This window comes from Dunckerocampus dactyliophorus, chromosome 17 (genome assembly GCF_027744805.1).
Source record: "Dunckerocampus dactyliophorus isolate RoL2022-P2 chromosome 17, RoL_Ddac_1.1, whole genome shotgun sequence".
Taxonomy (NCBI): Eukaryota; Metazoa; Chordata; class Actinopteri; order Syngnathiformes; family Syngnathidae; genus Dunckerocampus; species Dunckerocampus dactyliophorus.
In genome coordinates, this window is record NC_072835.1 from 15,386,134 (window position 1) to 15,400,559 (window position 14,426).

At 41.4% G+C, this 14,426-nt stretch overlaps 2 protein-coding genes across 3 annotated transcripts; one reads left to right on the top strand and one right to left on the bottom strand.

Annotated features, from left to right (window-relative positions):
• Window positions 1-3,103: 3,103 nt before the first annotated feature.
• Window positions 3,104-8,194, bottom strand: mtfp1 (mitochondrial fission process 1). The gene is made up of 4 exons (XM_054756979.1): window positions 7,993-8,194; window positions 5,969-6,096; window positions 4,863-5,095; window positions 3,104-4,035 (listed from the first exon to the last, which is right to left on the bottom strand). The coding sequence occupies exons 1-4, from the start codon at window positions 8,060-8,062 to the stop codon at window positions 3,969-3,971; spliced, it is 498 nt and encodes a 165-aa protein (XP_054612954.1). The 5' UTR covers window positions 8,063-8,194; the 3' UTR covers window positions 3,104-3,968.
• Window positions 8,195-8,504: 310 nt separating this feature from the next.
• Window positions 8,505-14,156, top strand: lman2la (lectin, mannose-binding 2-like a). 2 transcript variants are annotated; one of them, XM_054756976.1, is made up of 9 exons: window positions 8,505-8,752; window positions 8,942-9,060; window positions 9,526-9,643; window positions 10,867-10,949; window positions 11,072-11,104; window positions 11,229-11,390; window positions 11,510-11,624; window positions 12,006-12,128; window positions 12,196-14,156. In XM_054756976.1, the coding sequence occupies exons 1-9, from the start codon at window positions 8,545-8,547 to the stop codon at window positions 12,336-12,338; spliced, it is 1,104 nt and encodes a 367-aa protein (XP_054612951.1). In that variant the 5' UTR covers window positions 8,505-8,544; the 3' UTR covers window positions 12,339-14,156. The 2 variants fall into 2 exon arrangements, with proteins under 2 accessions (XP_054612951.1, XP_054612952.1); XM_054756977.1 differs by lacking the exon at window positions 11,072-11,104.
• Window positions 14,157-14,426: the final 270 nt, after the last annotated feature.

Genomic DNA, 14,426 nt, shown 5'->3' on the forward strand with positions numbered 1-14,426 from the left:
GCCCCTTTTTCTATTGGAAAGTGATAGTTTCCTGAAACTTATGTTCTACTCTTGATTACTAAAGAACGGGAAAAGGTAGGAACAAACTTTTTTTTTTTTCTGATGAAAGAGTAAGCTTTCTTTCAGTAGGTGCCGTCTTTACACTATTCTGTGTGCCTTGAGAAATCAGTCAAAATCGTCTAAAATGGCAGGTACTGACGGGGATACATTTTGAAAAATGGCTGGGAGTGAATGAGTTACATTTGTTTATGAGTGCCATTGGCCAGGGGTGACGTATAAAGGCGAAAAATCATAATTCCAAGGTTCCTTGACTCCCAGTGCGCCCAAAAATAGGATAATTGCTAATACAATTAGTAGTAATTAAGAGGGGCCAAGGTGATTTTTTCATTGGACCCAGAATCCCTGCGATTGGCTACAGTATATGATGTAAAAGAACCATAAAACCACCTTCATTTAGTCAAAAACATATTTTACTTTTTCAAGAGAACATAGTTTATCACTCGCGAAACTTAGAGGATGAGACGCCTTCAGGAGACTTTGGAGAACTCTGTGTTTTCCACAGCTGCTCATCTCATCTGATGAATTCAATTATCCTTCGGGTTATTAGCTTAGCCGTCTGACTGTCTCACACATATGGGCGAGTGTGAGCCACATGGCTGCGTCAGCTGCCGTGACCGTGAGCCTTCAATACTCACCATACTGCGTCAAGTGTTCTTCTTCAAAAAGCGTATTAAAGCCTTTTAAAGCGCTACCCCCACCAGGTATTTTTCGTGGCATGTGTTCCACACCGCAGACATGATTGGTTTTGTTTTGAAGGAAGGGAGGATGACACCGAAAAAGATGTTAGGTACTGCACGAAAGGGTCGCTGCGGGCTGCAATAGTGCTAGCCACAGGTGATCGCCGTTAAAAAGGCATTTATCGGCATACGTCAACCACACGATTTTTGACGGAAATTGGCTGATACCGATCAATCTGAGCATCCCTAATGTATTAATTTTACTCCAAAACATGCATCTAACTAAATTCAGGTTTGAGTCAAATAGTGTAAAAATAGCTTTTAAGGGTCACTTGAATCCTGGACATTTAGAGACCACAGCTGCCAAGGGCCAATGCAATTTATTTTTTTCCCTCCCATGGGGCCCAGAATGCCTGGTGGCACCCCTGAGGCTACCCATTTTCAGCTTTTTAGAACTACGGTACTGTAGTTTGCTTACAACATAGAGCATTTATCTCATTATTTGACATAAGAGGTACATTCATGCGATAGGTCACTTTAATAGCATCAAGCATACACTTTATGAGGTTGGTAATGAATGCGACCACCTCTCCAGACACACAAATAGTAGACGGCGCTCACACTTCCTGCTACGGACACCAGCAGGACGGCGGTCGCCAGAGCCACTATCCACACAGCCAATCCAGTGTGTTTTACATCTGAATCCCAGCACAAAAAAGGCAAATTAGTGAGGGAACAGTCTGGAATGTTGAGATTAGGACTTGTTGATTGCACACCTTGTTCCTTAAGCAATGGTGCTCTTGTGGTCGGCAGGTTCTGGTAGACAACACGTGTGACACGCTCAGCTTCCGGTGTACTCTTAGGCGTCATCATGTCGTCCTGAGGACTTTCTGTAAAGCTCATCCAACTCCTCATCCTGTTGTGGGGGCTCCTCAGGGAAGCCCCACTGGCCCAAGATATTGTATATGGAGGAATGCCTTGGAAAATAAAATTAGTTACCAATAAACAGTAAAAATACCCTTCTTTAGTGCGCAAACATTCAATATGGGAACTGTATATTACAATTGTAGATGTAAAATAAAAAAATAAAAAAAACAGTAAAAATGGCAAAAAAGGCAAAACGTAAAAGCTTTTCTTCAAATGTTTTTTTTAAAGATTTGTACAAAATTTTAAAAAATTGTGAAAGTGGGCCCCCACATCCTTTGATTTTTAATATGCAGTCTTGGTTGGATAAAGTTTGGACACCCCTGACCTAGGGCAACCATAAAAATAAACAGTACATCCAAAATGAGGACCCTTTAGGAGCCACAACCTGATTAAAAATTTAAAATTAAAAAAAAAAAAAAAATCCCCCTCCCTTAATCCACTTCATTCTTAATGAATGGATTTTTTTTTAATAAAAGAAAATTGAAAATGTGGATACTTTTGATGAATCTGTGGTTTATAACAAGACAATCAACCATAAAAAGTGCATTCTTAAAATAATTTGAGTGATTAACAATTTCTTTTTGTAGTCATTAACAAAAATATTAAAGAACTTTTAGTACACTCATGGTTCTTAGGGACTTTATTTTTACCGCTTGACTTTTTTTTGTAGGGATAATGTGTTAATTTTGTATTTTTTAAATTAAAAAAAAAAATTGGAGCTACGGTACTTTTTTCATGGATGTACTCCCCAGTAAAAAAAAAATCCTCTTTGGAATGACCTGTCACACAAAAATGACCAAAAAATATTTTTTGGTCATTTTTGTGTGAAAGGTTATTTATTTTTTTACAACAGCTCTCATTCAGTAATATGTACTTTTTAATTATTTTTTTTAATCCATTTATCATTTTCCAAAAAGTGCCTTTTAAGAAACACCACCATTGTAAACAGCAGCCAAATAACCAAATCAGTCAATCACACCTGAGCCTTAAGGTTTGTGTACAAATGTGCAGGCGTGGAGGTGTTCTTACCAAACTGGCTCCTCGACAGAGTCAAAAGTGACAAAAAGGCAAAATGAAGAAGAAGCATGACTGAGACGGAGTCAGGAGCTGCAGTCGTTCCTTCCTCCTATATGTGCTCCCTTCATTTGGACAATTGGTACCAGCTGTGGTGCATTTACAAACAGCAACACTCTTGGCAACTTTAGTTTGAAACACTATTGCATCTGAGATATAATATTAGAACGTAAGAGCTTCTGCTTAAACAAAGATGATAATACTAAGGTTGATTGTGGTTTTGTGTGATTTCCAACTGCACTAAATTTGCTCACCTTCTGTGACAACATGAGCACCAAAACATGAAACACATCTCCTGTGATGCACTGCAATTCCACACCACACGTACCTAATTTGGTGTCCCATCAAAGACAAAAACCAAAGCACATCATTGGACAATTTATTTAACAGCATCATATTTTTCGTCTCTCCAGTGTTGCTTGAACAATTTTATGTCAACTGTTAGTTAAGTTTAATGTTCAAAGATGATACAATGTAACCCCTTCCCGCACTTGTACAAACAACAACTACAGTATGCAAAAAAAAAACACCTCTATTCCCTTTTGGTTGCATGCAAGTACCACATGTAAAATATGAAATGTTCTATTCAATACAAATATAGAGACTGAGACAGTTATTGCTACAATGACACACAACAATGTGAACACTCCCTGGATTGTATGTACCTTAAATGACAGCAAATGTGGAACCGTGCACTACTCATTCATTGCACTTGCATAGCTCGTACAGTAGTTATTCCCTTTCAGGTGTTTGCTGCACAGATGCAGTCCAGCAAACACTGAACTTGTAATTACATGAAACCCAGTAGACAGCAACAGTGACAAATGGTTGACATTGCTAATATCTCAGTACAGCAAATATGAAACATTTCCAGTGTCCTATTGCAAAATGCGGTGTTCCAGTACAAACCTCAATGGCTCCCGTGAGTGAGTATAACAGGTAACAGGTGGCTAGAATCAAAGTGCATCAGAGGGAATAACAGTACCCGAAACACATAAATTCCAAAGAACAAGGTAGTCAACCGCTGTGCTTAACTGGCTCAATGTACGGCTAAATGCACGACTCTCAGCAGCAAAACAACAGCGACGTGCATCCCTGCCGTGTAACGTTAAAATAAGCTTAATCACGTTTGTACAGCAATACTCTTCCTGCATAGTGTGCTCACATGCTCTGCCGTTAAATCCCTTTTCTTTAAAAGGTGGACCTCCTTGGCAGCAGCTTTGCCCCTCCTTAATCGTGCTTCTCACCATGCCCGTACACCTTCCGGAGGCTGGAGTCCAGCAGGAAGTCCACTGACCTGCGAGGTGCACAGCAGGAAAATAAATAGTGTCGTATCTCAGTGAGAAGTGAGTACACCGCTCACCAACTAAGCAAACATTTATTATATCTTCTCGAGGGACAAGACCATAGAAATGAACTTGGATATGATTTAGAGTAGTCAGTACCCAGCTTGCACTGCAGTGTAGATTTACTAGCCACTGAAAATGAGTCAACGCACAGTCAATATTGTCTAAATCAGGGCTCGGCAACTTGTGCGGCATGTGGCTCTTCAGCCTCCTTGTTGCAGCTCTTAATCCTCTCGGGCATCGAATTCAACAGCTTATTCAAAGCTTATCACTAGAATCCTCTTCCACTCCTCCATGATGACTTCACTGGTGGAGACACCTTGCACCCCCCCCCCACAGGTGCTCCATTGGGTCCAGGTGTAGAGGAGACATACTTGGCCACTCCATCACCTTCACCTTAACCTTCACCTTCCTCAGCAAGGCACTTGTCATTTGGAGGTGCGTTTGGGCTTGTGATCATGTTGGAAAACTGACGTGCGGTCCAGCGTCTGCTTCAGAATGTCACAGTACATGTTGGAATTCATGCTTCCCCCACCACCACCGCGCTTGGTTCAATTATCGTTATACTCACTTGTAGTGCCAGCTACAGTATTTAGACAGTAACGGCTGTGTGTTGATCCTAAATCTATACTGCGTAGAAGCTGTACATTGACTACTCAAAAGTACATCCAGGTTTCTATAGCATTGCAGTTTGGGAAGAGATGCTGTGGTAAAAATGATTGCTGAAATGTGAGGGGGTGTACTCAATTTTGTGAGCATAACGCTGCCCACGCGTTACCTGTCAATAGGGGTGATGATGAAGGGGATGGTGGAGAGCCCAATGGCCGTGGTGGTCCACTTGCGCACAGGCAAGGGCCACTTGGTGGTGCGGCCCAGCAGGTGCAGCGAGGCGGCGCATACGCGGTTGATGGTGAAACCAGGGATGATCACAGAGGCCAGGGCCTGCCACACGAACGTGTCCGCCACTGCCGCCACCACACGTGTCTTCTGGCCTGGGTTGTCCCCGTGCGCCTGGACAAGTGGAGGTGAAACCGATCGTTAAGAAAGAATTGAGTGCGGTACTCAGACGCAACCAGCAGAGGCACTGTTGATTCAATCTCAACGAGTTTGCCGTCTGAAGGACAACATGACATGGCGTCAGCTGTGGGATGTTGAGCACTCCATCCACACGTCCTGCTCAGCAATACAACACTGGCTCAGAAATAGAGGTTCGGGACATTCACAGAGAGATTCTCCTGTGTCAATCCATGTGTTTAACCCATGAATTGATCGTTCAATTCTTAAATTGATCAGTCAATCGATGATAATTGTGTCATCTTTGGAGAATTTAGTAGGACGTTTCCAAACTTGCGCTGTGATCAGTCGAAAAACAGGCAAATCTGGGGGGGTTGTTTGTTTTTATACCCCTGACCCTCAAACCTCCAGATTATTTCTTTAGTGTCCAAATGCCTCAAGTGCTGACATTTTCACACGATTTTCTACTCAGTTTTTGGAATGATAAAAAGGATCGTTCAAATTGCGGAAAGTTGCACAAAAGCGCCTCGATGAGAATCAGAGAATTGACTCTTCTGTGTTTATTTAGCTTTTTCTTCGGCATTTTGTGGCATTCTTGCAACACTCATTCCAAAAGAAGGTGTCTTATCAACAAGGGATGCATACAATTGCATTTTCAAAGCTACAACGTGGTGCTTTTTAGACATTTTACAGCGATTAACTCTTTTTTACACTTGTCCGACAAGTAAGAACGTCAAAAATTGAGACGTGTCCGGCGCAGCTGTGGCATGACCCACCTTCACATTAGGCCTCATTCATTCTTAAAATGAATACTGTTTTATTGTGTTTACGTCTTAATATTCACGGTGCTTAACTTCTTTTTCCACTTACCACAGCAGCTTTTTTCCCTTTGTCCAGAGCATCAGCGGCGACGTAGGCAGTGGCCACGGCGTAGCTGCCCCACACCAAGCTGGATGGCACCAGCGCACGGAAGGCCTCCCCCACCTCATTGGCGTAACCTTGGTGGAGGGAGGGTAAAACGGTGGCTGTCACACAGTGCCAACGACATCACACAGCCTATTAAACACCACTCGGAGCCTATTCATCATCCTCTTAATGAGGTGATCGTTGGAGGTAATTGCAGAAGCAAACATTGGCTGCCTTGCTCCACTTTTTTACATAAAAGCTGGTATTTTTAAGGGTTACTACAGTGGAACCTTGACTTGTTCAGATTTCCCAGCATGTTTTACCATAGGAAACAATGTCAACACAAACAATCAATTACTCGGTCAAACAGTCGCCATCATAACACCTCTACTAACTTTACATTTTCTATGCGAGTTGATTTAAACCTTGGCCAGTGTTTATTTTAAGAAGACGCTGCTCACGCACAACATCAAAGCTCTCTTTTCCGATCTAATCTGTGTTACATAATCAACTATTTTCATGGTGGGAGGGAATAAGCTTTTCCGTGTGGATAGTTCTAGGGACTGCAGTACTCTTGGTCAAATTTGCACAAGTCTTCACGCACCACATGAAGCACATGTTCATTTGATGAGAAAATGTCATTTACGCATCGGTTATTAGTGATGAGCGCATCGGCCTCACAGTCAGGAGACCTGGGTTCAAAATCTCCACTGGAGCATCTCTATGAGGTGTTTGCATGTTCTCCACATACTCTGGCTTCCTCCATCATCCCAAAAACATGCGTGCTGGACTGATTGGAGATTCTAAATTGTCCATTAGTGAACGGGTATTCCGTGAAGCGACTTTAGTGGGTTAGCGAGCTGTGTTAACTGGAAAGCCGGACTTGCCTGTTGTAAATGTAGCTCTCTTTTAAAGCAGCTGTATCACCATGGTAACTTCAGCTTAAAAATCAGCTGCGAAAGTGCCACTGTTTATTGTTTGCTTGCATTCCCTGATGATATTATCAATCTATAAGCGAGATAGATTTTCAGCCGAGGGAATATGCTAGATATGCTCACTTTTTGACGTAAAATGCAAAATGAAATATTAATAATTAGGCCAATGTTTGCAGACGTATATGTCACAGCAGTCCTTGCGAGAGTAGTCAATATTGGGAAGAGATGCTGTGGGAAAGTTACAGTATTTGTTGGAGGAATAAGCAGTCTGAGGCATCGATCAACTGGAAGAAAACACTTGCTTATTGTAACAGGCGACAAAAGGCGAGAATCGGACTTGACAAAGTCAGTTGAGAACCACCGTCGCAGTGCCATTTAACTTTGTTTTTTGTATTTGCCTATATTCGGAGAAAAAAAATACAAATAAAAAATATATTTTGGACTGAATATGGGGATCCACTGTAATGTAAAAGCAATAGCATGGATTTAAAATAATGGCAGTTAACATATCACATGTTCACACAATTAGATTGTTGACAGAAATGAATATGCTGCCAAAGTAAAGTAAACAAACATTACGTAAGCACCGCAGCTGCTCAAATGTCCTTCAGAATACATACTGTGCGTGTATTTTATAGTCTTAACATCAATAACATAAGAAAATATAAGACACAGCAGAAAAGAGGCAGCAGTGACACACACCAAAAATATATGGGAGTGATACTGTAGAGACTTGCTTGTGAGTCACTGCCTCAACTTGTTCAACTACTTTGTCTGAGTGATCTACTACTACTAACGCAGTCATTCAGCGTTAACCTTAAAAACACACTATGTGGATAAACAGTGAAAACAAAATGTGATGTCCTGTCTTGTTGTTTATGACCCCTTCAAGACAACGTGCCCTTCACGATCACTAAAAATAGCCGTTCAAAAGTGTGGTTAGGCGCCGCAAGCTAGTTAGCAAGCTAGCGCACAGCTGCAGGGTCATACTTAGTTACTCTTGACCAATTTTCGCTTTCGCTCGGTTAGAAGAAAAACGCACACGTTACGTACCTAAGAAGCGGACCCATGTATCGCGATAGATATCGACCTCTTTGCTCGCTTTTTCTTCCGGAGGATCCATGCTCTCCTGTAGGTCTGATTCACTCCATCCCACTGAGCAGTGAGAAATTGCATTGGAATACCATTGCCAATGCCGACAGTCAGTCCGGATCCTGCAGGGGGCGCGGGCTTTCTTCCCAGCATCCAATTGGCTGAGAGTAATACCTCCTGGACGTTAGATGGCAATACAGTCTTGTTGTCATCTACGCAAGTGACGTTTCAGGAAATACACAACTGTTCATGAATAATATATGTATGACAGTAACATTTTTTTAAATATACAATTATTTAAATCAGTGACGAATATTAGCCTTTTTAAACATTCATTCAGTCGAAATACTTTCTAAAATAAGCGCAGCCACACCTTAAGAGAAAAGGACAACCAATATAACGGGTGTATTACGATTGCCAGGCAAATGGACCAATGGTAGTGAGCAGTGCAATAGCAGGAACCAATAGGAAAGCTGTTGAATATGTTGGGCGGTGGGTAATGTTTGACCTACTATGGCTGCCGTCAGCAGGAACAGGCACCGGAGAGATACAAAATCAATACACACGTTATTTTCTCATCGAAAGATGACGCATTTTAAACTCTTCTGGTGTTTCATTTTCTTTGTTTTTACTGTTAGCCACTGTTTCGCTGACGACGACGACGACCACGAAATGGAGGAATTCCTCAAACGAGAGTATTCCCTCACCAAGCCCTACCAAGGTACACCCATGATAGATCATTCTCGAAGAAAGTAACACTATTAGCTTACATAAGTATTTCGAAACTATTTATTTACATAAAAGCACACTATAGTACTTATAGTAGCTCTTCATGTGTAACTTAAACAGTAATGTTTGACAGCCACTAGGTCCCTGTGTAATCTTATGACCGTTAAATTGTACCTTTTAGGTGTGGGATCTTTAGGCTCCTCCCACTGGGAGCTGATGGGTGATGCCATGGTAACCACTGAACAGGTGCGCCTCACACCTGACATGCAGAGCCGGCAGGGGGCAGTATGGGGCCGACTTGTGAGTATATAAAGAATACGTATGATGATGGGACTGTATGCAGGGGGTTCCTCCAGCTGTCTAGAGGGCGCCAACATTCAAACGTACTGCAAGCATTATGTCCTATCTTCCTGCTTTAACACACGCACACACACACACACTAGTTGTGTTTGTTGGCATTTAATGATCGCAATTTGGCAAAGTTTAGCTACTAATGTTAGCTATCACTGAATGTACAATATAGCTGATCATAACAACAACATGAATGTTGTCACTATTAGTGACATATGTTGGCCGGTGGTGGTGGTCTTATCTTTTTTTGGTTAAAAAAAAATGTAATTTGGAGTTGCATATAGTCACTTTAAACTGTTAGTATCCATTTGCATCATTACTGTCATTGATACGGCGATTTATTACACAGTGTCTCTCAAAAGTGAGCATTTTTATGACAGTTTGAACCTGATATTTTTCTGTTTTATGTTCAAGCCTTGCCATCTGAATGACTGGGAGATGCAGGTGCACTTTAAGATTCACGGACAAGGAAAGAAGAACCTTAATGGGGATGGGCTGGCTATTTGGTACACAAAGGAGCGCATGCAGAAAGGTAAAACATTGTAACAGGGGTCCTCAAACACTGGTACCAATCCAAGGGCAGGGCCAAACTGGGCCTTGAAAATCATGTTCGCAGCAACTTAAAATATGGTTTAGTCGCTTCCAAGGCCAAGCTCGTGCACCAAACCACTTGTGTGTCCGTTATATATAGGATATAACTATTAATTTATTAATTTTTTTTGTCCTGTCCAGCCATTAGGGCAGATAGCATAGTTGATCTAAATGGTCTTATACGCAAAACAGTTTTTATCTGATAGGGAAAAGTATAAGATACTCTTCCCCTGTTATATAGATTTTATTTGATGTTTTGTTGTTATGCAAATTGGGAGTAGTCAGACCGGAGCAGGAGGGGATAGACAAGAAGAGAAAAGAAAAGAAAGGTGCGAGTGCAGGGACAAGAGGGTGACAATACAGAGAGAGACAAGAACAGCAACAACAATTTTAACGACAATAACAAAACAGAAACAAACAGGACTACATCAGCAAATGTCTATGACGGCTATAAAGATCATAACGGAGAGGACAAAATAATATCAACAGGCACAGTGATAATCCTAAATTGAAACAGTCGTACTTATTGTTGGTAAAAGTAGTCATGACAAGTAATAACAAAGTGCCCAATGGAAGTGTGAAGAAGAAGTTGGTTAAATGAAAATTGTAACTTCGCTTATCACCGCAGTACTTTGCCTACACTATCACCTTAATGCAAAACACACTGCAGCTCCTTCACGTTAGCAAGCAGTGTCCAGCATCCCACACTCGACCAGATGACAGCGTTCAGAGCCAAGTTAAGTAAGCGCATACCTTGACAGTCGATTTTCAAGACTTTGAAAGTGCTTGAGTTTCCAAAGAGTCCTTTTAAAAGATCTAATATAGCCTTCATACATTCATTTTATCTGAATTCTATCTCTATCATATTTATATTTGTATATCTGAATTTATGTGTTTGTGTTTGCAGCTGTCTGGTGAAAAATAAACATTTTTGCTTGAATGTTAAGCTAAAGTTGTATGTGTAGGCATTTGTTTCGTCTTTGAGCATGAACTATTTGAATTGAAAATCATTTGGTGACAATGTTGGTGGTGTTTCGTGTGTTAAACTGTGGATCATGGCAATAAATTAATGACAAAGCCTTGATTTAATTCATTATTTTTTCCAAACCCCCCACCACTATTTATTACTGCTGTTTTCTTTGGTTGTCATCATGTCACACACAGGTCCTGTGTTTGGAAATAAGGACAACTTTACTGGATTGGGCATTTTTGTGGACACGTATCCCAATGAGGAGAAACATTTAGAGGTGAGATGCAGGAACACTCGCATGTTTTGTGGAAGGTCATACTCGGCCTAGTGTTAGTACTTGTACAGTGTTGTGTAAAGGGAATGTCTTTGTGCTCTTTTGTGCACTCACCTTGGGGACAGGCACAAAAGAAGAGATACACTCCCCGCACACAGGTAACCATTTTTGGAACATCCGTGTTCAAAAGCAATTACAGGCCGTGTGTTTGGGTCCATCAAAGCATTCGCAATGACCATATTAGTCGTCTAATCTTTGTAACTTTCTCTCACCGACCACAAGAGGATCTTCCCTTTCGTTCTCGCCATGGTGGGCAACGGCACCATCAGCTACGACCACGAGCGGGACGGCCGTCCCACAGAGCTGGGGGGCTGCAATGCCATGGTGCGCAACCTCAAGCATGACACATTCCTATTCATCCGCTACGTCCGCCGCAGACTGACGGTGAGAAATACATTTTTGCAAAGCGCTCCTGTCACATAGAGGATCTTTGAGTAGCGGTTTTGCAGTAGGTCCGAAAAATCTCTGCAATAACCCTGATGTGCGATCTCTGTGTTCATCAGGTAATGATCGACATAGATGGACAACACGAGTGGAGGGACTGCTTGGACATACCTGGCGTGCGGCTGCCAAAAGGCTTTTATTTTGGTGCGTCCGCAATCACAGGAGACCTTTCAGGTAAGAGCATGTTTCGGACACCCATGTCAATTTAACTATAACAAAAAACATGAAACATGAATTATTAGCTTTTAGAGACACTTAATTTCAAATGTTAAGATTTAAAAAAAATACCAAAAATAGCTCTGCTGTTGACCCTTTAGATGTAAATATCAAATGTTCAACATTTCTTAATTAAACCTTTTCTATCAGAGCTCATTAGACTAATTATTGATTATCACAGTGGAATTTTCTTTTAGGGAGGATCAATGGATGAAATCAAAAGGCGCAGCTTAGTGTATTTCACACTTCACACCAGCAGATGACGGCATAGTACCAAACACTTTGGTGAAGTCATTAAATTACAGCAATAATTAACTCTGTCACAACCGGAACTCCTAGACAACCATGACATCATCTCACTGAAACTCTACCAACTGACGGTGTTGCGGAGTAAACAGGAAGAGGAAGAGGCAGAAGAGGAAATCACCATACCCAGCGTGGATAACATGGAGCTCCTCAGATGTAAAACACACACACACACGCTTGTTATTGCCCTTTTCTCCCTCTGATATTCTCTTTTCTCCACTAGTGAGTCAGACTGAGGAAGGCATGAGTGGATTGGCCATTTTCTTCACCGTCCTCTTCTCCATGCTGGGTTGCATCTTTCTCGTCGTCATAGGCCTCTTGGTCTACAGTCACTGGAACGAGAGCCGGCGCAAGCGATTCTACTGAGGAGGCGAGTGGGGAGAGAAAGAAAGGACGGCAGGGTTGGGGATGCTGTGGTCTGTGGACCCTCGCTGCACTGACACCAATTGTGGGATGATCTTCGCCTTGCCATGGGTCGACACGGAGCAACTTCTGAGCAGCTACATTTCTGAATATGACTTTCAACTGTTTATGTTCAGGGTTTCTTCACCATCTGCTGTTTAAGGTAGTACATTTGTTGTGGCAGTGCACCTGCCACAACATTAGGGATACCTGCACAATCTGATGACATCCAAAATAGGAGGGTTTGAGAAGCATAGTGAAAGGGGCTAGCAAAACATATCGGTACTCTAGAACAGTGGTTTTCAACTGGTTTGGGTGCGGGACCCACCATCACCCCTCAGTAACAAGCGGCTACCCAAATTGCAGAAAATGTTCAACTTCTTTAAATATCTTCTATTTAAAGGGCTTGTTTGCAAGTTACTCGGCTGCCTAGAAGGCATCAACTTGGTAACGTGTTGCAAGCATCCCGCCCTCTTCCTGCTTAGGACAATATTTTTATCCACAAATTACAAAAATGATTTGAACAAATTTAAAGAGTTCAATGATAGCAACTGGACTTGGACCTGGATGAGAGGTGAAACATCTCTAAGAAAGTCAAGCTGGTCCAGTTGCTCTCATTCAACTCCTCAGATGAACAAAAAAGAACAATTCAAAGATATTTATATAATATATAAATATACTGTAACTTTTTTTCTGATTAACTCAGCAGGTAAGTTTATTATTAATAGGAGGTGCATTTCTTTTGTAGACCACCCCTCTGCCTGGGTCAATAGATTAAACTGGCCCGAAAATGTACCGGTGAGTCTCCATTGTGGGCGGAATTATGTTACACAATGTGAGCTGGAGCGGTGAGTGTATCACGCTGTTCTCCAGCAGATACAAAGGCTATGTAGCTGTGTGTCGGATGGACGACGTCCTCTGGCCAAGTCACCTGTAAACATAGCACACACCTCGAAACCGGGGTGCTATTCACACGGGAAACGAGACAAATGAGGAGTTCCATGCCCGCTAGGTTACCTACTTTAACAAGCAAGACATTGACGCATGGGAGCTGAGAAAAGCATAGCAAACAAATAGGATAGACACGAGGTGCATTCATAGACATTGGGTCATTAGTTGTTTTTTCGGTGACCCACCAGTTGACAATTACTGCTCTATAATACTGAAAGTTTTCAATGTAGTATCATAAGTGGGTATAGAGGGCAGCAAAGGACTGAAATTATATGAAGGCAACTTTTTATTTGGATTTGCACCAACATTTTATGGTTTATTGCAGTTTGCAGTGGTGTACAACTGCACTTTATCATACTGGAGTGGTGTTTGTAATAATTTGATTACCTTCTTTAGCTACATATGGGGGGGTGGGGTACAAAGAAACCGAGTGGCAGTTAGATAACTTGTGTGTCCTCCTTTATATATCAAGTTTTCACAAAACTGAACATCCAAAATGTGATTAATTTCAATGCACTGAAGAAAGGGTGAGAAGTTTCTTTTCCACCTCTGCTTTTAAAATGACAGTTTGTATTATGTATTTAATGCTGCTCCACTTTTGTAGTACACTCCACAAGCTCACTGTTGTGGCTTCAAACATTCTCATTTTGGAGGTAAAACTGTTCTCGAAATCATTTTGTTTTGTTAATGACTACTTTGTGATAACCACTTACTTTCCAGCATTTAGATTTTTATTCCTCATTTGTAACCCTTTCCCCTTCCGATGTGCCTCATGTGTCCGTTCAGTGGCCCAATTTTCATATTCTAATTCATAAAGGCGAAATATTTCAAGCACTGTACCTCATTAAAATGCCACATATATGTATGGCTTGGCTAAACATTGGACAACTTATTTGATTCCATCACACACTAAAAAAAATTACACTGTTGAAAGCAAAACAATTCCACAAGAATGCGCAAGTAGAGTGCCAAGGTTTTATTTTATTAAAAAAATAAAATACAAATGACCCAAACATCACACAGCAGACGTATTAAACCAAAAAAAGCAATATTATCTATCAGTCAGTGCTTTTTTTTTCTCTTTTCCCACTTTAGCCATTT

Excerpts from the sequence above, each read along its gene's own strand:
- mtfp1 (XM_054756979.1), bottom strand. The coding sequence starts at position 8,062 with ATGGATCCTCCGGAAGAAAAAGCGAGCAAAGAGGTCGATATCTATCGC. Across the intron at positions 5,096-5,968 it reads AAGGGAAAAAAGCTGCTGTG|GCGCACGGGGACAACCCAGG; the intron begins GTAAGTGGAAAA and ends CCACTTGTCCAG. Across the intron at positions 4,036-4,862 it reads ATCATCACCCCTATTGACAG|GTCAGTGGACTTCCTGCTGG; the intron begins GTAACGCGTGGG and ends TGCACCTCGCAG.
- lman2la (XM_054756976.1), top strand. The coding sequence starts at position 8,545 with ATGGCTGCCGTCAGCAGGAACAGGCACCGGAGAGATACAAAATCAATA. Across the intron at positions 9,061-9,525 it reads GGGCAGTATGGGGCCGACTT|CCTTGCCATCTGAATGACTG; the intron begins GTGAGTATATAA and ends TTTATGTTCAAG. Across the intron at positions 10,950-11,071 it reads ATGAGGAGAAACATTTAGAG|GCACAAAAGAAGAGATACAC; the intron begins GTGAGATGCAGG and ends CCTTGGGGACAG.